We start from the raw sequence: 24,521 nt of genomic DNA, 5'->3' as shown, positions 1-24,521 counted from the left end.
TTATGTTACTACTATTTCATGACATGCACATACTTTTCTTCCATAAAAATATGTCATTCTGAAAAAATAAGCAGATGGCCATCTTGGTCTTACCAGTGTATTATATCTATAGCTGCAAATGTGATGGATTATACAAAAAACACAAAGAAGAGGAATGTTGGGTATTTTGTTATTTTGTACATTTTATAATATTTTTGTAAATATTCCTAAATAGTAATTCTATGAAACAAACTTAAATCTCTGGAATCCAAAGCTTATTTTTGTCAATACATTTTGCATCAGAAAATACTTTATTTTTCATAAATCATCAAAAGCTAAAGTCTGATTACAAGTGCCCAGCAAGTCAAAATATTCTCCAAAACATGTGAAGGCAGAACAAGAAGCAAAGGATGGAAACTACTGTAATCAAGGAAAGAAGCAACCTAGAACTAAGGAGAAATTTTCTGACAGTTAGAACAATTTATCAGTGAGATGACTTGCCTCCTGAAGTTGTGGGTACTTCAACACTGGAGGTTTTAAAGAAGAGATTGGACAACATTTTGTCTGAAATGGCAAAGGTTTTCCTGCTTACGGTAAGCAAGGAGTTGGACTAGAAAACTTCCAAGCTCCTTTCCAACTCTGTTATTTTATTCTGTTATTGTTGATGTAATTTTGCAACAATAAAAGTGAGTGCGAACCATACAATCTGTCAATGCCAAGAAAGTTAATCGCATGAAAATGTATTGGACTGTAGCTGATTATTAGTGTTATTGTTACCACCACCAACAGAGTTTCTTTCAGCCAGCTATTAACAGTTTAAATCAGAAATAGTGCAAGAACTGTGGATGAAGTTGATCCTCCTCCTGATTCTGGTCAACATCCTTTAACAGGTATTTAGGAGACTGGAAGAAGTCCTTGAGGGAAGAATGATGAGGGATAATCTTTCTTACAGTGACTGAATAGCAAATTAAATGGATGACTTGTTAAACTAAATAAATAAAAAATAGAGTTCAAGAAGCCATGGCATGTGAAGCGAAACATGTGCACAAGGGCCTCAGGTGGCTTATGTGAGAAAGGCCTTATTTGATGCCATATAAAAAAAATATAAGCAGCACTCGTTACATTGGAGTGGTGGTGGAATTCTGCTTTAGTTAAAGAAGTAACCATTGGGGTGGAGGGTTGGGGAGAGAGAAAGAGTCCAGGATACTGTCCTATTTTATTCTTTTCTGGATAGAAATATCTAGGCCAGGCATGTCAAACTCGTGACGTCATGTGACATCGCGCAACATGTCGGGACTTTTTCCCCATTGCCGGCAATGGGGTGGACGCGGTTTCGGCATGACTCATCCGGCCCGTGGACCGGCAGATTGACATGCCTGCTGTAGGCCATTGCTATCACTTCTAATGTCTGAAAGTGTTTTCCTGCAGCATTCTAATTAGGCAGAATGGCCTCCAGTCTATCACTGATTGTGACAGATTTTGCTAGAGCCTTCTCTGTTGATATTAGATCAATAAAGGCAAGATAAAGGTAGTGAGAATGTGCATATATATTTTTCTATGCCCCAAATTGCAGAATAAAACATTGATTCATAGTTGATCTCCTCTCCCTCAAGGCTGCTTGTTTGTGGCATAGAGCTGGGTTATTTGACAGAATGCCTATCTCCAATCACATCTACCTGTCCCATTAGGTCCAACAAAAAGGGCATGTTGTGGGTCTGCTCCAGTAAGAAATGTCATCTGACAGGACCTGAGTGGATAACCTTTTCTGTTGTGGTACCTTCTCAATGGAATATCATTTCCCCTGAGGTCACTGGGGAGGGAAGGGCCAGAAGACATGGCTTTGTCATGAGATTTAATAGTGGTGTTAGGGAGCCTGCAAAATGGCTATACTGTTAGTGAGATTGATTGTACTCTCCCACAGATTTGGGTTTTTTAAAATAGTTGTTATTGTTAACATTTTAATAGTCTTTTGTTATGATGATTTATTTTTCAATTGTGTGTTTGTGTATGTGTATGTTTTTAATCTTGTAAGCCAACTAAATCATATATAAGAGAAAGATGGCTAAATTGGTAAGAAATTTCTCTTGTTCTGCCCATTGAAGAGCTTATGCAAAAGAATAGTGTATGTGTTTATTGGGAATAGAGTCAAATAACTAAGTTATAATTGAAAGGATCAATGCTAGTGGGCTTCTGGAAGAGTGGAACTATGATTGAATATTCTAGTTATTGGGCGTATGAAAAAAGTTATTAATTTGGCTGAATAAGGACACAAAAGAGTAGACCATTTGATTACGTGCTATCAAGTTTCTAACTTAACAATGGCAGTATTCACTTAACAACTTTGGCAAGAAAGGTTGTAAAATGTTGACTCTTACAGAAGAAATTTTTTGTATAACCATCTGTCCCTGATATAGTCTATAAGGACTTCTAATTACTGTGACTTACTCATCCAACTTACCGATGGTTGTCATCTTCTTTCCTTTCTTTCCACCTTTCCCACATTAGAGCCTTCTTTGCATTATGTCTTTGCACAGTGTCCAAAGTAGGACAATTTCCACCTAGTTATTTGTACCTAAATTCAAAAACATTGTTACTTTTCCTATCCTACTTCTTCAAGATTCAACTGTTGCTTCCATACAGCTTCAGAGAGAATCTACATATCTTTTCCATGATTATCATGGAAATCGGTAGCAGAGGCTTTTTAGCTGATCAATAAATTTGACAATTTGTGACCAAGAAAGTGGTGGCCAGGCAGGGATACTGTTTAACGAGGTAGGTTGGAATGAAACCTGGATAGGGTGAAGAGTGGATAAAACTGATTGTAAAACTTTACCCATTTTTCTAGTGGAACCGTACGTTCTGACCAGCATGACTTATGGGATGAAGTGCTTACAATTATCTTACAGAAGACAGCGGGATTTTTGTTTCTTGTTGCTAGAAAAAGTCATTTGCATTTATTTTATATATACATCTTCTTTTATAACTTTTTTGATCTAGAAGTTGATTCCTAGCAACATTGCAATTACTGGATTTATACAATTTGAAGGCTGCCACTAAATTTGCCCTGGCTTATATATAGTCCTGATTAAACCAGGGTTATGGTTCATAGGATGCTGACATATTAATAATGACCTCTGAAATTTGTCTATCAATAGATTATGTAGTAAGAGCTTCTGCAGAATTCTGAAAGGTTGGATAATGCCCAAATCCCAAATGAAATAGTAGTGGAGAATGGTTGTTCTTCAGCCATAGTTCAACTATAAAGAACATACCAAATTAAATGAAAAAATTAGAAATTAGTATATTAATTAATGTAAAATTGAGTGTACTGGACCTACCCCCCCAGTAGGTATACTCACCAGTAAAGTCATTGTTTATTCTGCCGTTTAATATGCAAAGCTTGAATTTTCTAGTAGTACTTTGTATTCATTCTGTGAGGCTGATGCCCTGATTTCTAGAGTCATATAGTTGGCCTCTCGCATGTCCTCTGAGGATGTGAGTAGGAATTATGATTATTAATTTGGGAGGAAAGGGCTTTTTCATTGGTACCAAAGCTGACATTTAGGTCACCTGGAAATATAACATCAGTAATTGTGTCAGGCCAGGCAAACTGTGTTAAGTAATTCTCAAATTTATCCCAGGTGACATTTGTTGAGGAAAGCAACCTGCAAGGAGGTCAGTAAATGTTTATAATTAGGAAAGCATATTTTGGTAAGTTGCCCCTGGAGGCTAATGCCATTTCCTCACATGCGTCCAACTGAGAAACTGGGACTACAAGTTACCTACATTTTAAGATGTTAAGATTCATGAGACTGGCCTTTCAGAACCAGGAACACTATTAAGGGACTATACTGTACTATATAACCTTGTAATGGAAGCTGTAGAGTCCAGGTTTCTTGCAACAAAACGTTTGTAAATCAAGTCTAAAAAACATGGAATCTTTTTGTTCCAAAACAGGGGTGTCAAACTGCCACCCCACAGGCTGGACGTGTTTAGTTTAGTTTAGTTTATTAATATTTCTATACCGCCCTTCTCCCGAAGGACTCAGGGCGGTGCACAGGGCAAGAATAAAATACAAAGTTACAAATATTAAAAGAAGATTAAATAGTTGCCCATTAAGAACAATTAATACACTACATTTATAAAAACCCCAAAAATACAACAATAAAAATACAAAAATACAAACCCCACCAATCCCCCATCAGGCCAGGCCGGCTTGTTCGAACAAAAACGTCTTCAGATCACGGCGAAAGGAGCGAAGATCGGGCGCCATCCGGAGCTCTACTGGTAACTGATTCCATAGGTCCGGAGCGCCCACAGAGAAGGATCTCCCCCTGGGGGCCACCAATCGACATTCTCTGATCGGTGGCACCCTGAGGAGACCCTCTCTGTGGGAACGCACAGGGCGCAGGGAGGTTGATGCCGGCAGCAGGTGTTCCCTGAGGGAAACCACGCCCACCCCATTGCCATTGTTAGAGATTAAACTTGATTTGGGTGACAATATTATATAATGGAGTAAAAGCACCTTTAAGGAGTTAAACGGCCTAAGGGTGTGGCTGTAATTATTCCACATAAAAGAGAGTTAGATGTTACACGTAGTTGCTCTTGTATATGTGTTTGATGTTAGTGTTTGGATACCTCTTGTTCTCTTGTTTGCTAACTTGATATTTATTCTCTCAAGAATCAACTGCTTGCTACAGTGTATATTGTTTTTGATATTGGTAAGCAGCTTTTGTATTTTGATACTATGTTTTTTATGGACTGACTTTTATGTGCATGATACTGGATTGATACTTGGACTATTTCTTACTGTGTTTCTTTTTGTTGCCTGAGTAAAAATAAGTTATAAAACTCGTGTTAGTGCATTACTGTTTGCCTAAAAGTCCCAGTACAACTTCCACTGTGTATTAATAATACTCTGTTAAACAAACCATTTTTTCAACAACATATTCTAACAATGGTTATGGGCCCAGATCCAGTGTGGTGCTGAGGACAGGCACAGTATTGTATTTATATTTCCTAACTGAGTTTTCAAATTCAGACAATGGCACAAGGACTATTCAATCCATTCTGCATTACCCGGCTTAATGGGTCAAACTACGTATCCTGGTCTACACAATGTAGTTTGCTATTACAAAATCAAGGTCTTTGGAAAATAGTCCATAATCCTCCTGATGTAACTGCCTGGGATCCAACTAATGAAGAAGATAACAAGAAGATTGTAGACTTCAATAAAGACAATGATAAGGCTTTATCTATCATTGGGCTAACATTAGGAGACCAACAGCTAGTCCATGTGCGTGGAGAAGAATCTGCTGCTAAATGTTGGGCTAAGTTGAAAAAGATTTTTGTTCGGGACAGTGTTGGTGCTCATATAAATCTTACCAGAAAGCTATTTAGAGCTAGACTGGAAAAGAATGGCGATATGTTAGCTCACCTTAACTTTATAAAAGCAACTTTGTTGGAACTGCAAGAAAAAGAACTTATTTTCTCAGAGCTTCACCAGGTTTACATCATTTTATCATCATTGGATGAGAGCTACGATGCCTTTGTATCGTCCTTGGTGGTTTTGTCCAAAGAAGACCTAACTGTTTCTTCAATAACTGGAAGGTTGTTGGAAGAATCAAGATGTCGTATGGAGAGAAAACAGCTGAGAGAGCCATTGCAACAAGAAATAAAGAAGACTGAATCTGCTTATATTTTAAGGAAATGCTTTAATTGTGGTTTAAAGGGACATATTGCTAAGTTTTGTCAGAATAGTAATTGTCAGAGAAAGGAAAGCCATAGAAAGAATAAAAAGCTGATTAATGTAGCTGTAGCTAATAGAACTACTAATAACCACAATTGGTGGGTGGTAGATAGTGGAGCTACACACTGTATTTCAAAAATAAAAAGGGATTTTGAGAATATAAGGTCTAGTAAAAAATATATTTCTATGGCTAATGGCTGGAGAGTCAAGGTCTCTGGAGAGGGTAAGGTTTACTGTTCATTTTTAAAACAAAATTTGGAAATGCTATATGTTCCCATATGTGATTATAATCTATTATCAGTTAAGGCATTATTGGAAGCAGGTTTTAAAGTTACTTTCCAAGGGGAGGAATGTCTTATTCAAAAGAATGAAGTGAATTTAATAGCTAATATGAAAGACGGTTTGTTTGTAATTAGCAATGATCCTATTATAATGGCTACTACTTGTACAAATCAAAAACCACATGATGAATGTATTCATTTATTACATAGAAGATTGGGTCATGTGAATTTTAATACACTAAAAAGAACTGTCGCTTTGTCTAATGGGTTTAAGTTAAAGGCTTGTAAGAAATATCTGCAGTGTAACGTATGTGGTAGAGAAAAGAGCAGGGCAGCACCAGCTAATAGGTTAGATGGATTTAAAACCACAACTCCATTGGAACTGGTATTTATGGATTTGATAGGTCCTATGAAACCCAGTTTAGGGGGTGCTTGCTACATATTAAATATTCTAGACCATTATAGCAGATATGGGTTCTGTTATCTCCTTACGTCAAAAACTGAAACTATACAAACAATATCTAATTGGCTCAAGTTTGTACAAAGGAAAACTCAGTTAAATGTAAAAACCATAATAACAGACAATGGAACTGAGTTTGTTAATAAACAGTTCAATGAGCTGTTAGTTTCAGAGGGAATAGAGCATAGACGTACAGCTCCTTATAGACCTCAGCATAATGCATTTGTTGAACGGAGGGGCCAAACATTGCAAGCTATGATTAGATCTATGATTGAAGATTCTGGTTTACCTGATAGCTTATGGGGAGAAGCAGCAAAATGTGCTAATCATATTTTAAACAATGTGGTTAGTTCAGCTACAGGTAAAATTCCTTATACCTTATGGTATAAGAGAAAACCAAATCTTAGTTATATTCACACATTTGGGACACCTGCTTGGGTACATATTCCAAGTTCAATAAGAAATAAAGGAGAACATAGAGCTAAACAATTATTTTTTGTTGGCTATGAGTTAAACCATAAGTCTTATCGGTTCTGGGAGAAAGGTACTAAAAACATTTATTGTAGTTCTAGCGCTGTTTTTCAAGAACAGTCAGGCTGGGAAAGGGTAGAAGATATTGTATATATTCCTCAACAAGATTTAACTAACTCTTCAAATGAAAGTGATAAAGAAGAGGAGGAACCTGCTAGAGAGATCAAACAAGAACCACTGATAGTGGAGACAGGAGAGGAAGAAGATAATAATGTAAATGTACCTATAAGTCCAATAATTCTCAGAAGGTCTAACAGGGAAAGACGACAGCCTGATCGTTTCGAGGCAGGTTTAATTTGTCAAATAGACATTGAACCTTCTAATGTTGAAGAAATAAAAATGTATCCTGAGAATGAAAGAAAGAATTGGAAAGTAGCTATGGATAAAGAAATAAAGTCTTTGCAAGATCTTAATGTTTATCAAGAGGTTAAAATACCTAAAACAGAAAAGTTAATTGGATGTAAATGGGTTTTTAAACTGAAAGAAAGTGTTACAGGAGAGGTAATACATAAAGCAAGATTAGTTGCTCAAGGATTTGCACAGAATAATAGTGATTATGATGAAGTATTTTCCCCAACGTTAAGAGCTTCCACTCTTAGGGCTGCTTTAGTTTGGGCAGCAAATAAGAATTATAGTATAAAACATGTAGATATTGAAACTGCTTATTTGCATGCAACATTAAACCATGATATATATATGAAAGTTCCATCAGGAATAGAAAGTAAGGTAGGGTACTGTTGGAAACTGAATAAGAGTTTGTATGGTTTAAAACAGTCAGGTTATGAGTGGAATAGATGTTTAGTAAAAGAGTTAAATAGTTTGGGATTTAAAGCTAGTATTGCAGATCCTTGTTTATTTATAAAACAGCAAAATAGTGAATTATCATTGTTATTATTATTCACTGATGATATTGCTATTATAGCAAAAGATGAAATAGAAACTGAAAGAATAATTTCAGGGTTAAAAAGAAAATTTAGAGTAAAAGATCTAGGAGCTATTAGTCATTATCTAGGGCTGGATATTATCAGGACTAGTAAAGGATTTAAACTGTCTCAAGCTAAGAAAATTAATGGTTTGCTGAAACGTTATAATATGGAAAACTGTAAACCAGTAAAAACACCTATGGTTCAAGGTTTTGAGAGTTCAGCAGATAACAGCAATGTCTTTGATAAAAAGATATATCAATCATTAATAGGCAGCTTGATGTATTTATGTAACTGGTCAAGACCTGACATAGCATTTACAGTTAATCATTTAGCTAGATATTGTGAGAATCCTACAACCAGATGTTGGCAAGGTGCGAAAAGAGTTTTAAGATATTTGAAGCACACCATACATTATTCTCTATATCTAGAGCCAACAAAGGAATTGGAACTAAAAGCATTTGCAGATGCTAGTTTTGCATCTGATACTGTAACCAGGAAATCCACTTCAGGATTGGTTGTATTATTGGGAAACGCTTTAGTAGGATGGAGGTCTAACAGACAGAAGCATATAAGCTTATCAACAACTGAATCCGAATTTTCTTGTTTATCTTTATTATGTACTGAGCTATTGGTATGGAAACAATTATTGTTTGATATGGGTTTAAATTGTAATGAACCAATAAAAGTGTATGAAGACAATCAAGCAGCTATAAAATTAGCAACTATTGCTGCAGTGAAAACTAGATCAAAACATACGGATCTACGGTATCTAAATGTCAGACAATGTGTTAAAGATAATTTGATTAAACTGGAATATTGTGCAACTGAAGATAATATTGCTGACCAGTTTACTAAAGCTCAGGGTGCTATAAAGCATAAATCTGTTTGTGATATGTGTAATTTGAGATTGTAAAAATATATGTATAATATGCCACCCAAAAGGGGAGATTGTTAGAGATTAAACTTGATTTGGGTGACAATATTATATAATGGAGTAAAAGCACCTTTAAGGAGTTAAACGGCCTAAGGGTGTGGCTGTAATTATTCCACATAAAAGAGAGTTAGATGTTACACATAGTTGCTCTTGTATATGTGTTTGATGTTAGTGTTTGGATACCTCTTGTTCTCTTGTTTCCTAACTTGATATTTATTCTCTCAAGAATCAACTGCTTGCTACAGTGTATATTGTTTTTGATATTGGTAAGCAGCTTTTGTATTTTGATACTATGTTTTTTATGGACTGACTTTTATGTGCATGATACTGGATTGATACTTGGACTATTTCTTACTGTGTTTCTTTTTGTTGTCTGAGTAAAAATAAGTTATAAAACTCGTGTTAGTGCATTACTGTTTGCCTAAAAGTCCCAGTACAACTTCCACTGTGTATTAATAATACTCTGTTAAACAAACCATTTTTTCAACAACATATTCTAACAGCCGGCAATGGTGAAAAAGCTCCGATGCGTTGAGCGACATCACGTAACGTTGCGAGTTTGACACGTCTGTTCCAAAAGAACCCCTTTTAGCTTTTATCCAGTTTGCAGATTGGAGAACTGTCTATCTGATTAAGATGGAGTGGGTTTATTGAACAATATGATATTTGGTGAGTAAAGGGAGTCTCACAGATGTTCTTTATTGATAGGGGAGCATTGGATTGGAAACCTGCCAGGATCTGTTTGAGGAAAGGAAGAAGTAGAAAACCCCAAATCATAATATGTCAGCTGAGTGGCCAGGCTGAGATTGAAACGTTTGTGTAGATCAGCTGGTGAATATCACCCAAAGGACCTTTAATAAGGTCAGATTATAGGCCAAGGTGAATATCAATTTGTCTAGGTTTGTAACTTGCTACTGAGCATGTGACACATATGATGAAGTTATCCTTCATGCTTGACTGAAGCAGATTCTTGATTGTATCCTAAAGACTTCAGTAGGGAAGGGATAAGCATCTTCTGTGCAGATTTTAGATGAAATGATTATTTGGGCATCTTCCACTAGATTCCTTATACATATGAGTAAATCATAATTGTCCTTAGTACTGAAATACTTACAATAGAGTGGATTGTGAAGAAGGTGAGAATTATGTATTCTTAAAAGAGGAGGAAAGACAATAAGGTTGCTTGTAACTACAGTATTGTAAAGAAAACTCAAAGTCATTGGTTGGTGAGCTTTTTCCTGATGTCTTTAGTTGTTTTCTATCATGGACATGATTAATATCTATGCTTAAATTCTCTAAAGCAGGAAGAAGCTTTGCTGTCTCTTGAATCAATTTCATTGCTTATGCAAATCTTCCAGTTTTAGGTAGAATCTCTGACTTTTTTCTTTGGCCTTTATTGTATGGGCCAAATGAGACAAGCAATGTTTTGTTAATGTTGGTTGAACATTTGTATGTACCCTTTGCTGCCAAGGACAGAGTTAAGACAGAAAATGTGTGGCAGCTGTTCAAACTAGACACAGCATTTTGGGGTGAGCTGATATAATATTTTTTAACAGAGGTCTCACAATTAAGAAAATGAACAAAGGGAAATTCCAAAATATTCCATTGATTGTATTAATTACTTACTAAAAATAACAATCATTTTTCTCCCACCACATTGGGGAGCTAATATACAAATTAATATGTTCATAACAACAGAATAAAGCTGGCAGTGGAGCAATTGGCTTAAAGCAGGGGTCTTCAAACTTGGCCCTTTTATGACTTGTGGGCTTCAACTCCCAGAATTCCTCAGCCAGTTTGTCTGGCTGAGGAATTTTGGGAGTTGAAGTCCACAAGTCATAAAAGGGCCAAGTTTGAAGACCCCTGGCTTAAAGAGAAACAAATGGAGTCTCTAGCAGCCTATCTTTCTGTCTTAATATTAAAAACAGAAAACTACAGTTAGTCCTCATTTAGCAATCACAAAGGGGATTGGCAACTTGATCATTAAGCAAAGTGGTTGCTAATTTAAACTACAATTGTGCTTATGATCTTATTCAGCCTGTTTTTGTTTTACAGACCGTCAAAGGTTGTAAATGTGAAGATTTTGTTGATTAATCAAATTTAGATGACCACCCATCTCACAGAAAATGACTCTGGGAAGCAACAATAAATAGGACTGGTTGCAAGTTACTTTTCTGTCAGCACTGTAACTGTGAGCAGTCACTAAATGAGGACTACTTGTACTTGACTGTATCGATAAGTCAGGGGAAAATGGGCATGTAGCAGCAGCAGCATTGAATTTGTTATTTTCAGACTACCTTCTGGCATGGGAGCTTGCTTAAAGTGTTTTAAACTTTGCTTTTAATATCTTGGAAGAGGTCTACATGAACATTAGCCATTTTGTTCAAGTTACCAATTTTACCAAAGGCAGGTTGCACAAAGCTTTAACAATCTGTAAAGTTAAGACAATACAGGTATTTACTTACAGGTAGTGACTTACAACGCCAATTAAGCCCAAAATTTCAATTGCTAGACTGTTATTTAGTGAGTTTTGCCTCATTTTACAATTTTTCTTTTTTGTAATATTTTATTAATTTTCTAATTTTACATTTAAGTGTTTAAAAAGCAACGTGGTGGCTGGGTTAATCGATAATTCAATAACATACAAAAATCTATTGTACAAATCTCAATCTACCACATCAAATATTTCCTCTTTTTCCCTTAATATCTACTGTCTTATATTTGAAGTAATACAGTTCTTATTATATCAATTAAGTAAAAATAGCATTATTACATTTATCAATAAATTTTTAGCTTATACATATCCTACTTACTTTAACATTTAATTTTTATAGACAATCAAAGTCCTGTAATTAGTTTTTCCCAATTATTTAAATTTAACATTTGATATTGGCTCAGTGCGTTAGATCGCTGAGCTTGTCGATCAGATGGTGCCGCGTAACAGAGTGAGCGCCTGTTACTCATCCCAGCTTCTGCCAACCTAGCAGTTCGAAAGCACATAAAAATGCAAGTAGAAAAATAGGGACCACTACGATGGGAAGGTAACAGTGTTCTGTGCGCCTTTGGCATCTAGTCATGCTGGCCACATGACCACGGAGACATCCTCAGACAAGCGCTGGCTCTTTGGCTTTGAAACGGAGATGAGCACCAACCCCTAGAGTTGGAAACAACTAGCACGCATGTGCTGGGGAACCTTTACCTTTACCTATTTATAATTTCCAAGTTTTAGATAACCAAAGTTTTCTTTGTCACAATTAATAACAAAGTCTAATATTCAAGATACACATCTTATCTATTTGAGTATATTCTATTTCCCACCATTTTACATCATCTAGTTAATAGTACAGTAGTATAACATCTTATTTTCAACTAATTTCCAAATGTCTTAAATTTAATGACCAAAATTTCCCCTATTTCAACATCAAATATTTCCTTTCTTTTTCCCTTAATAGCTTATACATATCTTAATTACTTAATTACTTTTACATTCAATCTTTATAGACAATCAATATTCTATTTATTTGTTTTCCCCAATTTTTAATTTCCCATCAATATTCAAATTTAACTTTTAATATTTATACTTCCAAGTTTAAATGACCAAAGCTTTCTTTATCTCAATTCATAACTAAATCTAGTATTCAAAATACACATCTTGTCTATTTGAGTATATTCTATTTTAATTAGTAATATAAAATCTTCTCTATTAAATCAAAACCCCGATTTTCTTCAGCCTTATTCTGGCTTCTTCTGGTATCTCTATTATTCCAGATCCCCATAGTTGTCCTGATATGTTTGTCTTCCCTTTGGTCTGTTCTTCTTCTTGCTTCTCAAGTTTCTTCTGGTTTATATAGAAAGTCTTTTCCATTTTCAGTGTTGTCAGTCCCTTTTCTGGATTTTCCATTGACTGTATTTGTTGGTCAGTTGAATCCTCTATCATAATATTTAATTGTTCCACTTCTTGTATTATGTTCTGCGAAGTTGATTCTTTAATTGTAGTCAAAATTCGGGTTCGTATATCTAGGCTGACATCTTGTTCTTTTGTGTAGCACCTTATTTCATCACAAGCTGAAAGAATTGTTTCATGTATTGCTTTCAACATAAAAAGAACCTGTTCCTGGTCTTCATATTCTCTTAATGGTATGTTAAATTGAGAGCTTTAAAGTCAGAGAATGAAAATAATTTTAAAACTGAGCATAGAACACAGCTGAGCTTCTCAAAGCTGATATTTGTCAAGGTTGATAAAGTCTTATCTGTAGTCTGGGCTTCAAGGCAAGTCTCCTTTAGACAATAACAAGTTGTAATATCAAAATAGGCCAGAAGATGTCACCAATGCCATTTAAGGTTTTTTAAGTCCAAAATTTTTACAATCCTTTTTCCAATTTTATCTTTTTTGTAAATAAAAGCCAAAGTCTTCAGTAAAGATAAGAAATCTTTTGGTCCCCAAATTTTAGAAGCATATAAATCCAGTTACATTAAGATTATTCTTTCAGTGTTTTAACTCCCCTGGATAGTCAGTTGCTGCTATTAATAGAGGGTGGGATAGAAGTTCCCTTCCCTCTCTCCTCATAGGGGGGAAGATACTTTGGGCAGCTTTTACAGGAGAAGAAAATACTTAGGATTGAAGAGAGGTTCAGATCTCACCCAGTCTCATCTGCGCTGCTTTAGAAATGCCTGGTGGTAAGTTTGACTTCGGCTGTCTGCAGCCAAGTGATGAGCCATATTTCTATGGCCGGTCTTTCGTCCACCGGTTTGGAGGGCTGCCCCGGATTGAATGGAAGGGCTACTGCCCTCCCGCGATCAAGCAGGGGGGTGACTCTCAACCCTTTCCAGGGTTCCCCAGTGGAGTGAAACTGAACGCAGAAGACGGAGCTCACCTTCCAGTGTCTGCGGTAGCCACGATCTCATTTTACGATTTTTCTTGTCATAGTTAAGAGAATCACTGCAGTTATTAGTAATATGGTTTTTAAGTGAATCTGGCTTGTGCACTGACTTTGTCAGAAAGTTGCAAAAGGTGATCACATGACCCCGGGACACTATAACCATCATAAATGCATGCCAGTTGCTAAGCATTTTGATTACAATTACATGGCCATGGAGATGCTGCAATGGTCGTGTGAAAAAACAAGTCACTTTTTCCAGTGCTTTTGTAACTTTGAATGGTCACTAAATGAAGTTAAGGACTAAGTCAAAAAATCTGAGGAAAGTTTTATATTTACAAGCTTATTTAGCTCATTTGCTAGAACCTCATTAGACATAACTATAGATACTATGTTCACAGCGGATGACACACTTACATGGATCTGATGTTTTCCTGAAAACCACTCTAAAGGAATCCATTGTGTTCATTTAGGAGAGAGGAACCTAATAACAATCAATATATCATTTATGTCTATCAAATCTAAATGACTACAAAATGTCTTGTCTGTCACTGTCATGCCAGCAGTCAACTGGATTTCTAAAACAGAGATGTGGTAGTCTTATTAGGGTAGGATAAAAAGGTAAAGGTAAAGGTTCCCCCACACATGCGTGCTAGTCGTTTCCGACTCTAGGGGCCAGTGCTCATCTCCATTTCAAAGCCAAAGAGCCAGCGCTTGTCCGAGGACGTCTCCGTGGTCATGTGGCCGGCATGACTAGACAGCAAAGGTGCACGGAACGCTGTTACCTTCCCACCGTAGTGGTCCCTATTTTTCTACTTGCATTTTTACGTGCTTTCGAACTGCTAGGTTGGCAGAAGCTGGGACGAGTAACAGGCACTCACTCTGTTACGCGGCACTCGGGATTCGACCCGCCAAACTGCCGACCTTCTGATCAACAAGCTCAGCGTCCTAACCCACTGAGCCACCGCGTCCCTCTAGGGTAGGATACTGGGGGTCAAAATAACATGAGATGTGATGTTCATATAAGAGTGCCTTTGGTTATCATAAACATATTCATGAGATGTTTTTTAGGAGAAACAATGTACGAGACAGCAGAAGAAATTTGAAATGTGATGCTTCGAAGTGCTGTGGAATAACACAGTTATTGTGATGAGTCATCCCCAAAGAAAACTCTTTTGAAAGCACATACTTCTATACCCATTTTGAGATTTTTTTTCACAGCTTATGTCAAGTTAGAGATCTCTTATTTTTAAATTACCTTCCTTTAAAAGTAGTATCACTCAGAGCACAACATACAGTGTTATGTAACTGAAATTGGCTGCACTTGAGATGTTGAAGTTTATCCAGAGACCATCAGTGAAGCCATGTCTCAGCTGGGATTCTTAACCTTTTTTTAAAAAAATAGTAATAATATTCAGGCACAAAATCTACTTAATAACACTATTATTAGAGAGCCAGTAACTATCTAGACCATGGGTGTCAAACTCGCCGCGTCACATGATGTGTTGCGACGTATCGTGACTCTTTTTGCATTGGCAGCAATGGGTGGGTGTGGCTTCGGTAAGATGAAACTGGCCCACGGGCCAGCAGTTTGACACCCCTGTCCTAGACTTGGATAGTCAAAAACGTTCCATTTTCTTTTATGATGAGCAGTGTTTTGCAAGCATTGACCAATCTATTTGTTGGATTTATTATCCTTGGCAGATTAAAAAACAAATGCTTCAGGAGACATTTGACCATACACAGAGCACCTTCCAGTAACCTCTTCAAACAAATACGTCTTCTCCTAAGATCAAGCTGGATTGCAATCTCCTGGAAAGACATAGTTTGCTTAAGAAGATGTTGACATGACATGAACATTTATATCCTACCTTTTATCCCGAAACACAAGGGTGCTTATATGGGGATTTCCTCATTTTACAATAACCTTTGGAGCTACTTGGGGCTGAGAGAAATGTGCTGTTTGAAAGTCACCAACAGGTTTCCTTAGCTGAGGATGGACCTGATCCTGGATCCCTTGGCTGTAATCCAGTGCTATACCACACTGCCACACACATTAAGTTCATGTAGAATGTCCTTATTTATAATAAGGAAGCAAACAGGAAAATCATTTTGTGAACCCAAGATATTAGAAACTACATGAAGAAAGTGGATGGCCCAGAGTAATTTTTGTTTCTGAATACGAAATTGGGAGAACTTTAAACAATATTTTATATCAGAGAAGATGGAGTGAAAATCATATTTTATGACATGGTGGAAGAATTTCATTGTGACTCAAGGTTTAAGAGGATTAAAAGGCAATGACACAAGACTATTCCCTCTTCTTAAGGTGGGCATTAGAAATTTTAAAGAAAACCAAAGTCATATTAAACCTGTGTTCCTCTTCATAAATTGTAAAAAGATCTATAAACGGTTCTGCGTTAGAGTTCATGTTAAAAATACCAATACAATTTTTTAAATCTTCTGAGAAGATTGCGCTCTGTGGGGCAACTAATTTTCAACACACCAGATTTACATGGGAGCTATATTTATGGTACTACAGGGTTATCTTCATCAGGTCAGGTGCACTGCTTTTTCTGGGTTAAAATTCAAAACAGCAATAATCCATAAATGCCACTTCTACTGCTCTGAATTTTGTCAGGCTCATTAAGGTCTTCATTCACTGAAGCTTAAAACATTCCCTGAAATTTTGGGCAGGCACTAGAATTACCTGATAATTACTTACAATCATCAACATTTTATTTGCTAGGACATTAAATCTTGACCTTTAGTTTCACAGCAGTTGTTTGAAACAATTTAGATTGCAGGAAAATAAAACCTTGTGTGAAGTCAAACAGCTGAAATAAATGCCACACTCACATGGGTAACTTCCAGGAAGGGGGGGGGAGGCTTCATTTTCCTCATCAGCTTTTCATTTCTCCTGGTGCTGCTTTCCCAAAATTGTTTCTCTTCAGCTATGTGAGGTTTATAATCCTAGAATCCTAATTACTCCAGCTACAGGGCATACTGATTGGAAATTCTGTGAGTTGTAATCCAGTGGGAATTAGGTTGGCAAAAGTTGCCTTAAATACGGCCTTGAGTCCATTTATTAATGGACTCATCACAGTATTCAAATGGCAAGTGACAGTTTCTGGGACTTAATAGAATTTACTCACCCAGAAAATGGAGCAGTCATGCCAATGTATGCACAGACCTTAGTAGCCAAGCAAGAATTTGATGTTTTGAAAACTGTGATGCTGCTTAAGTTCTTGCTCCTATCACTGATACTCTGATACTCTGTGACACCACGGCAATCTACTGTTTTCACCTGGGCTTATCATCTAAGAAAAAGTACTAGAACATAATGACTCAAAAGTATAGCAGAATATGGGAGAATCAGAGTAACCTTTTTGGATGTAGAGAAGGCCAAGGAATCATTTGCTATTGGGTTGCATTTGAAAAACATTGGAATTATCATGCAATACACAGATCCCTTCTTGGGTGTAGAACTGAGGAATAGGCAAGATTTGTATATGCGGCAGTTTCTTAAATTTAGTAGTTTGTAGATGTGTGGGACGTGGTGGCTCAGTGGGTTAAGACACTGAGCTTGTCGATCAGAAGGTCGGCAGTTTGGCGGGTCGAATCCTGAGTGCCGCGTAGCAGAGTGAGCGCCTGTTACTCATCCCAGCTTCTGCCAACCTAGCAGTTCGAAAGCACGTAAAAATGCAAGTAGAAAAATAGGGACCACTACGGTGGGAAGGTAGCAGTGTTCAATGCGCCTCTGGCATCTAGTCTTGCCGGCCACATGACCACGGAGATGTCCTCGGACAAGTGCTGGCTCTTCGGCTTTGAAACGGAGATGAGCACCGGCCCCTAGAGTCGGAAACGACTAGCACGCATGTGCGGGGGAACCTTTACCTTTACTTTTACCTAGATGTGTGGACTTCAACTCTCAAAAATTCTCCAGCCAGCATGGAAATTCTGGGAGTTGAGATCCAAACTACCAAGGTGTCACAATCCATTTCTGAAATCAATGAAGTGTTTTCAAACCAGAACTCCTGCGATAATACCTCTAGATCCCACAGAGAATAGAGCTCTGCAATTTCTCCTTGGCAAACTGCACTTGCAATTTTTTTGCAGTTCCCTGCACTCTACTCTGGTCCATTCTCTGAAAAGGCATTGAGCTCCTGGAGACATCAATGTGTTCAATGCTGATGCACACAGGGAGGAAACCTGTCTTGAATCAATGTATGTACAGCTACATGAATGAAGGTTTTCTTTCTGCAGATGCCTGCAAGATGCATGGATTTTTGCAGATATTGATATTACAGATATTGTTGTCAATGTAGAAACAAATATATGCCTGAATTTAGGTTACAATTGAGCCAGGAATTTTGGTCACGAGTTAAGCTGAGTTACTACATGACTGGATTTTACAACTTTTTTACAAGAGTTGTTAAGAAAGCCACTGGCTCAGTGGGTTAGGACGCTGAGCTTGTTGATCAGAAGGTCGGCAGTTTGGCGGGTCGAATCCCGAGTGCCGCGTAACAGAGTGAGCGCCTGTTACTCGTCCCAGCTTCTGCCAACCTAGCAGTTCGAAAGCACGTAAAAATGCAAGTAGAAAAATAGGGACCACTACGGTGGGAAGGTAACAGCGTTCCGTGCGCCTTTGGCATCTAGTCATGCCAGCCACATGACCACGGAGACGTCCTCGGACAAGCGCTGGCTCTTTGGCTTTGAAACAGAGATGAGCACCGGCCCCTAGAGTCGGAAACGACTAGCATGCATGTGCGGGGGAACCTTTACCTTTACCTTTTTAAGTCAGAATCAAGGTTATCTGATGGGTGGTGTTTTTTTGCCAGAAAGAGGCAAAAAACAATGCAAAACGGGACATGTGACTGTGAGCACTGCGACTGGGCATAAATGCAAGTCAGTTGCCAAGTGCCTGAAATGCAATCACATGACCACAGAGACAGTGCAGCAGTCATAATTTTGAGAATGAGTCATAGGTAAGTTTTTTGGAGTGCTCTGTAACTTTGACAATTGAGACTACCTGTTAATCATCATAATCAATGTTTTTACAAGTAGTCTTCAACTTATGACTATGACTGAACCCAAAATTTCTGTTGCTAAGCAAGACAGTTATTAAGTGAGTCTTGCCCCATTTTACAATCTTTTTTGGCCACTGCAGTTGTTAACTGTTTAAGTGAATCATGCAGTTGTTATCTGGCTTTCCCAATTGATTTCACTTGTCAGAAGTTGGGAAGTTTACAAATGGTCATCAACTGTGGGAGAGTGCAACTGTCATAAGTACATGCCAGTTGCCAAGCATCCAAATTTTTATCACATGTCCATAGGGATGCTACAACAGTTGTTAAGTGTGAAAAACAGTCATGTCACTTTTTTCAATGCTGTTGTAACTTCAGTCTGTCACTAAATGAATAGTTATAAATTGAGAACTACCTCTACAGGAACTCAGTTCCATTTTTTTTTTTTAAATGTTAACTGTGCAGTTGAGATACCCATTAGGAGATTATTACTCATTACATACAATGACAAAAAAATGAATTCAAATTTTGAGAGAAATTACTGCAGCTGTGACACAGAAGAAAGAACAAGTATTAGCATAAGAATTCTGTGTCTGATTACAATTAAAGCAATAAAAAGTACAATTGGCTAACAGATGGGAAGTAATATAGGGTAATAATAAGAAAAATAAAGAGATTTATCCTTGCTTCATTTTGCAAGCGCTGGTAATAAAACAAATATTTTACCAAGAGTTTCTTTACAATTTTCATGGGTATCACAAATCACTGAAATAAAATTAACTGACATGTACAGATACTGAAAACTCAGCTCTGTTTACACATATCAAGGCATGAAGCCCCAGCCTTATATTGTGGCAGAAAGGGCATGCACAGACTAGAATTTCCATTTGCTGGTCCCATTTATTTTGAAGACGCAAATATTGCAAAAACTGTTCAGAAAGAGCCTATAGACATGTATAGCCGATAGGAGTAATGCTGACCTTGTGTTTCCACAATTATTCTATCAACATTTTCACCTTCTCAGTTACTAACATGCTAAATACAAAATGGGAGAAGAAAATGAATTAATATATGGTTTTATACTGATTACTAGATCCAAAACTAAGCTGAAGAAACAATATCATTGATTCTGGATTTAAAAAAGGAATTAAATCCTATAGTAAATAATCAGAAGGCTTTCTGAAATATCTGACATCCAGCCTGTTCAGTAAAGTTCTACTCAGCTTGTGAAACATATGGTCTGAGTGCATAACAAAAGCTCTGGATTTATCAAGCCAGTCTCAACTTTGTTTATGTGATCATGGACTAACTGGCTCTGAAGATCAGAGAGATAGTTAAGGAAGAGTAGAAATTCATTTTTCATTCTATTTTCTTTGTGGTTTGCTGGTGGGATTGCAAAAATACCTGCAACTTCTTTGGCAATTATGATTTCTATGACAGTAATCAAAACTGATATGCCTTTCATAGTATAGCTATGCAGCTTTTTGAGCCTGAAATTGGTACTGTATTGCCCAATAATGCAGAGTAAAAGAATAAAGTTTGGGATAAGAAAGCTGTTGACAAACGTCTGAAATAAATACTTTAAATAATCTTACAACAAGGAGTAACTGGGGCAGAAAATAATTTACCAGCTCAGAAACTAATTTCTTAGATTTATTAAGTCTTATCCTAAACATACAAAAAATGCTTGTATGTGACAGAAGAAGGGTAGGAGGTTGGTAAATAAGAGAAAGGAATTGTAAACGGATGAGCCAATTTAATATGGGATAACAACATTTTTGTCATAAGTATGTTCACCAAATGTGTTAATTAGTTCTCCAAATTAAGGTTTATTTGAATCTGCTCAGATAGCTTAGCAATTTTTAAAATGATCATTGTGCAGACTACTTGCTCATTTAGGTCTTTATTTTTTGTTTCTAACCAAGAGAAAATAGCTCCACTATTAAAGTCAGGGGAGTCTGGTGTTACAACTCAGCCTCCCAACCTTCTGGAAGGTTACAGAAGGCGAGTGCAATATTATTACTTCAATACAAAGAGTAGATTCACTAATATTTACAAGGGATGAGGAGGTGGGGACTCAAAGCAGGTAGCAAGGGGATTGTGGTATCGCAATATAAAATAACTGCTTTTGCACATGTTTCCGTGTCACACATGGGTACAAAGAGGCAGAACCTCAATCGTGCTTCAACCATCAACTTGCCTGTTTTGATTCTCCCCTGTAGACACTTCTGGGTGAATTGGTTTTTAGGGGGCATGTATTAGATGTTTTCAGAGTGGGAGTAAAAACAGCAGGGAATTAAACTTTTGCTTGCCAAGCAAAAAGTTTTACCTCTTAGGTATGGCTCATTTCCCAAACTGGAGTTCACACAGAGACTTACAGTGTGATATATGTGTGATATATGTTCTGAAGGCAAGACAAGAAGTAATAGATGGAAACTAATCAAGGAAAGAACCTAGAACTAAAGATAAATTTCCTGACAGAACAATTAATCAGTGGAATGACTTGTCTCCAGAAGTTGGGGGTGCTCCAACACTGGGGTTTTTAAAAGAAGAGACTGGACAGCCATTTGTCTGAAATGGTTTACGGTTTCCTGCTTGAATAGGAGGTTGGACTAGAAGACTTCCAAGGTCCCTTCCAACTCTGTTATTTTGTTATTCTGAGCCAATTACACACCACCTGAAAGAACTTCACAAACCAAGAAGGCAATGATAAAACAAACAGGCAGTCAGGTTAACGGTCCTGAGGATCATGTCCACTTCCTGGGAGTTTCACATTCAAAATATATCCCAGGTAACCACATAAGACTTCCATCACCTCAAATCTATTTGCTTAATCACAGTCCAATTCTAAGGGAATCTGAATTATTTTATCTACCAGATGCCTAGAATATTCAAGCCAAGGGCTTTGCCACAGACCCAATCCAAGTGACAACTAAGACCTCTCTTGATCTACCTACAAGATGCATAAGAAATCTCAATTTTCTTATGGAACCCATTATGGTTCATTTGTTGATTGGGGCCTAATAGGTCCTAACCCCCTGAATGGACAGGGGGAATGCCGGTAAAGCAGTACACTTATTAGAGAGTGATTGGACAATGGCAAATGACTGTTGGCTATGTTCTCCACTGCCAGTTTATATTCATATTTCCAAGATTTTTCATCTCCAACAACAATGTATATGGTCAATATGAATGCAGTACAGTATCATACCTATAAATCAGAAAGAAAATGAAATGTAGCACAAGACCAAGTTAAAGATTCATATGGACATTCAGCCAACTCTTCTTTCTTTTCATCGTTATTATTCTTGTGGCATCAAATCTAGTAGCTTTGCAAACCCTAAAAAGAAAACCTTCCAATTTAATGTTTTCACTAGAAACATTGAAAATAGTGTGAAACACTGACTTCACTCAGTGATCTGGTATTCAAGTAGTTCAAGGCAAAAAGTTACAGACATATACTGTAAGTTTAAATTTCTCATGGCACTTTCAAGGATGAACCATCATGCACATTTTCATTATTATATGATGTTACCTTGGTGGTGTAAGTGTGTCCATCAGAACCACAAACAGAGCTGGCATGTGTCAGAGGGCACGGCTTGCATTTTACTAAATTAGATGATCCAGCCCAATGCCTCTGGGGCAGATTTCCTTTCTTTTGCCGAAGGCTGTGAAAGATATGCAGAAGAGACATTAGAGACTGAAAATGACTCTTTGAGGTATCAGGCTCTAAATAATTGAAAGCAATCTACATTTTATGTAGGGTAATATCCATTTCAAATCCTGACTTCTCAAAGTACATTTGAAAAAGAATTAAAGAGTAACCGGGTAGTTATTGTTAATGAAGCCACCTCCATGTTATTAATGATGTTCCTGAATGTGACAAGATCACACTATATTCTGTTTAGTATTGTTGGGCTGATTTATTGATACATGGAGCAAAGTTAAGGATTTAATTGGTTGAATATGTCAAAATCTAGATCAAAGTCAAATTGATCTCTATCTTTGCTTATTACCATTTCAACAAAAGAGGGAATTAGAAAAGTTTAGGGTTCTAGATAGCTCTCAATCCAGGTACTAAAAAAAAACTTGTGATGAAATGATTGTTAACCCTTAAATGGCAGTTAATCAATCGTTACATTAAAATGAAGTCACCAGTGTTACTGGTTCAATTTCAAATTCAATCAATCAATTAATCAGACAGTAAAACAAACCATCATTTTATAATGAAAAATCAATCTTTATAAAAGCATTTAAATAAAAAATAATGGGTTAATAATACACCATATAAGATTTGGATTTTACAAACATGTAAGGGCAAAAGAGCAAAATTTTGCAAATCCCTGTTACCTAGTCCTAGGGACACTGATATAACTCATATATCCGTAAAAGTATTTTTGGCCTACTTGAATATATAATAATAAATGTTTGTATTATATAATTGCAAAGCCCTGTATAGAGTACAATTTATAGAATTACAGTTTCTGTTTCTGAGGGTGACTGATACCATTTTTTAGACTGGAAGATTAAGTAATATATAGGGGTGCAATTGCTTGGTGGTTAAAGATGCTGAGCTTTTTAGCTGGGAGTCCAGTTCAAGATCTCTACACACAGAGGGAGGTTTTCTAAAGCAAAATCATAATCAGTGACTGAAATAATCAAAAATTCTATTTTTTTAATTCAGTTCAGCCCAAGCTTTCCTCTACTCCATAGTGATAAATAGCACTGTTAGAAGCTTGCATCCATATATGAAACGATTTCACAGTATCATAAACTGCAGAAAGCAATGCCTGCAATTAGAGCCATTCGTAGATGACAGCAGGAATCTTTTTTCTTCATAAACCATTATTAATGAAGATGTGAGTAACTTTGTGGGGTGGATCTTTTCAGGAATGAAAAATCAGAATCATGTGTTAAATTCCATTCAAACTGGTTTATTGTTCAAGTCATAAATAAGAATCTAGTTAACTAACAGCACTAAATTGATGCTAGATAAGAGTTAACAGAATTCAAGGGGGTTGGACTTGGATCGTTTGTGGGAATGTAACAACTCCAGGCTGATTCCTGTCTTGACTCCAGCCCCCAGTCTCTGCCCCTTTTCTTCAGGTTTAAAGTCAAGGAGCTTAGGGTGACTCTGTGTTATTTTAAAACATTTTAGAATATATCATCACACTAGAAAACACTGCTAAAGGATGTTTTTAAAAATATAAAAAAACCCATATTCTATTTGCAAGTTCATAAGTAGCTTTTCTGCTGGAGTCATTAAGAGAAGTGTTTACAACCCATTTGTGCAGCCCATACACAGTTCCAAAATCTAACTTGAACATTTGGTTTTTACTCCAATCACAATATCTTTCTTTTTTTCTTTACAGTAAATGATAGCTCCTATGGTTGCAGGAATAGAATAAGTAGCATTCGCAAAATATAATTGGATGGTTAAAAAGTTGTACTCTCCAAATACTAGCAGAACATTCTAGTTTGATGATGGGGTTATTTTTTGGAGTGCTAGCGGTGGCTGGGAGAGTGTGGAAAAGGCAAACCGCCAAATTCACCTTGCAGTATGCAAAAATGTTCCTAATCCCTGATTGCTTTCTTCATGTGGTAGCCTGGAAAGAAAAAGACTTATAGGTAGATCTTTGATAAACTAGAATATGACCACATGTAGGGAGAGTATCTGTTTCCAAACATGATTTAAAACTAGGAAAAAATGCAATAGGTAGCCTCATATTAAAGAGATTAAAATTGAGTGCTTCTATC

General features: G+C 36.9%; 1 protein-coding gene across 2 annotated transcripts in view; it reads right to left on the bottom strand.

The window, feature by feature from the left end:
* Positions 1 to 24,521, bottom strand: part of SPOCK1 (SPARC (osteonectin), cwcv and kazal like domains proteoglycan 1) — a gene marked incomplete at its 3' end in the record, with an annotated part of 528,644 nt that overhangs the window by 173,136 nt on the left and 330,987 nt on the right. For both annotated transcript variants that reach the window (XM_081316772.1, XM_081316771.1), the window contains one exon: positions 22,300 to 22,432. In XM_081316772.1, the coding sequence (XP_081172898.1) occupies positions 22,300 to 22,432 (133 nt within the window). The remainder of the gene's footprint in view (positions 1 to 22,299; positions 22,433 to 24,521) is intronic.

This window comes from Vipera berus (assembly GCF_964194415.1).
Source record: "Vipera berus genome assembly, chromosome: 2".
NCBI lineage: Eukaryota > Metazoa > Chordata > Lepidosauria > Squamata > Viperidae > Vipera > Vipera berus.
This window is presented reverse-complemented; position numbering and strand designations above follow the sequence as displayed.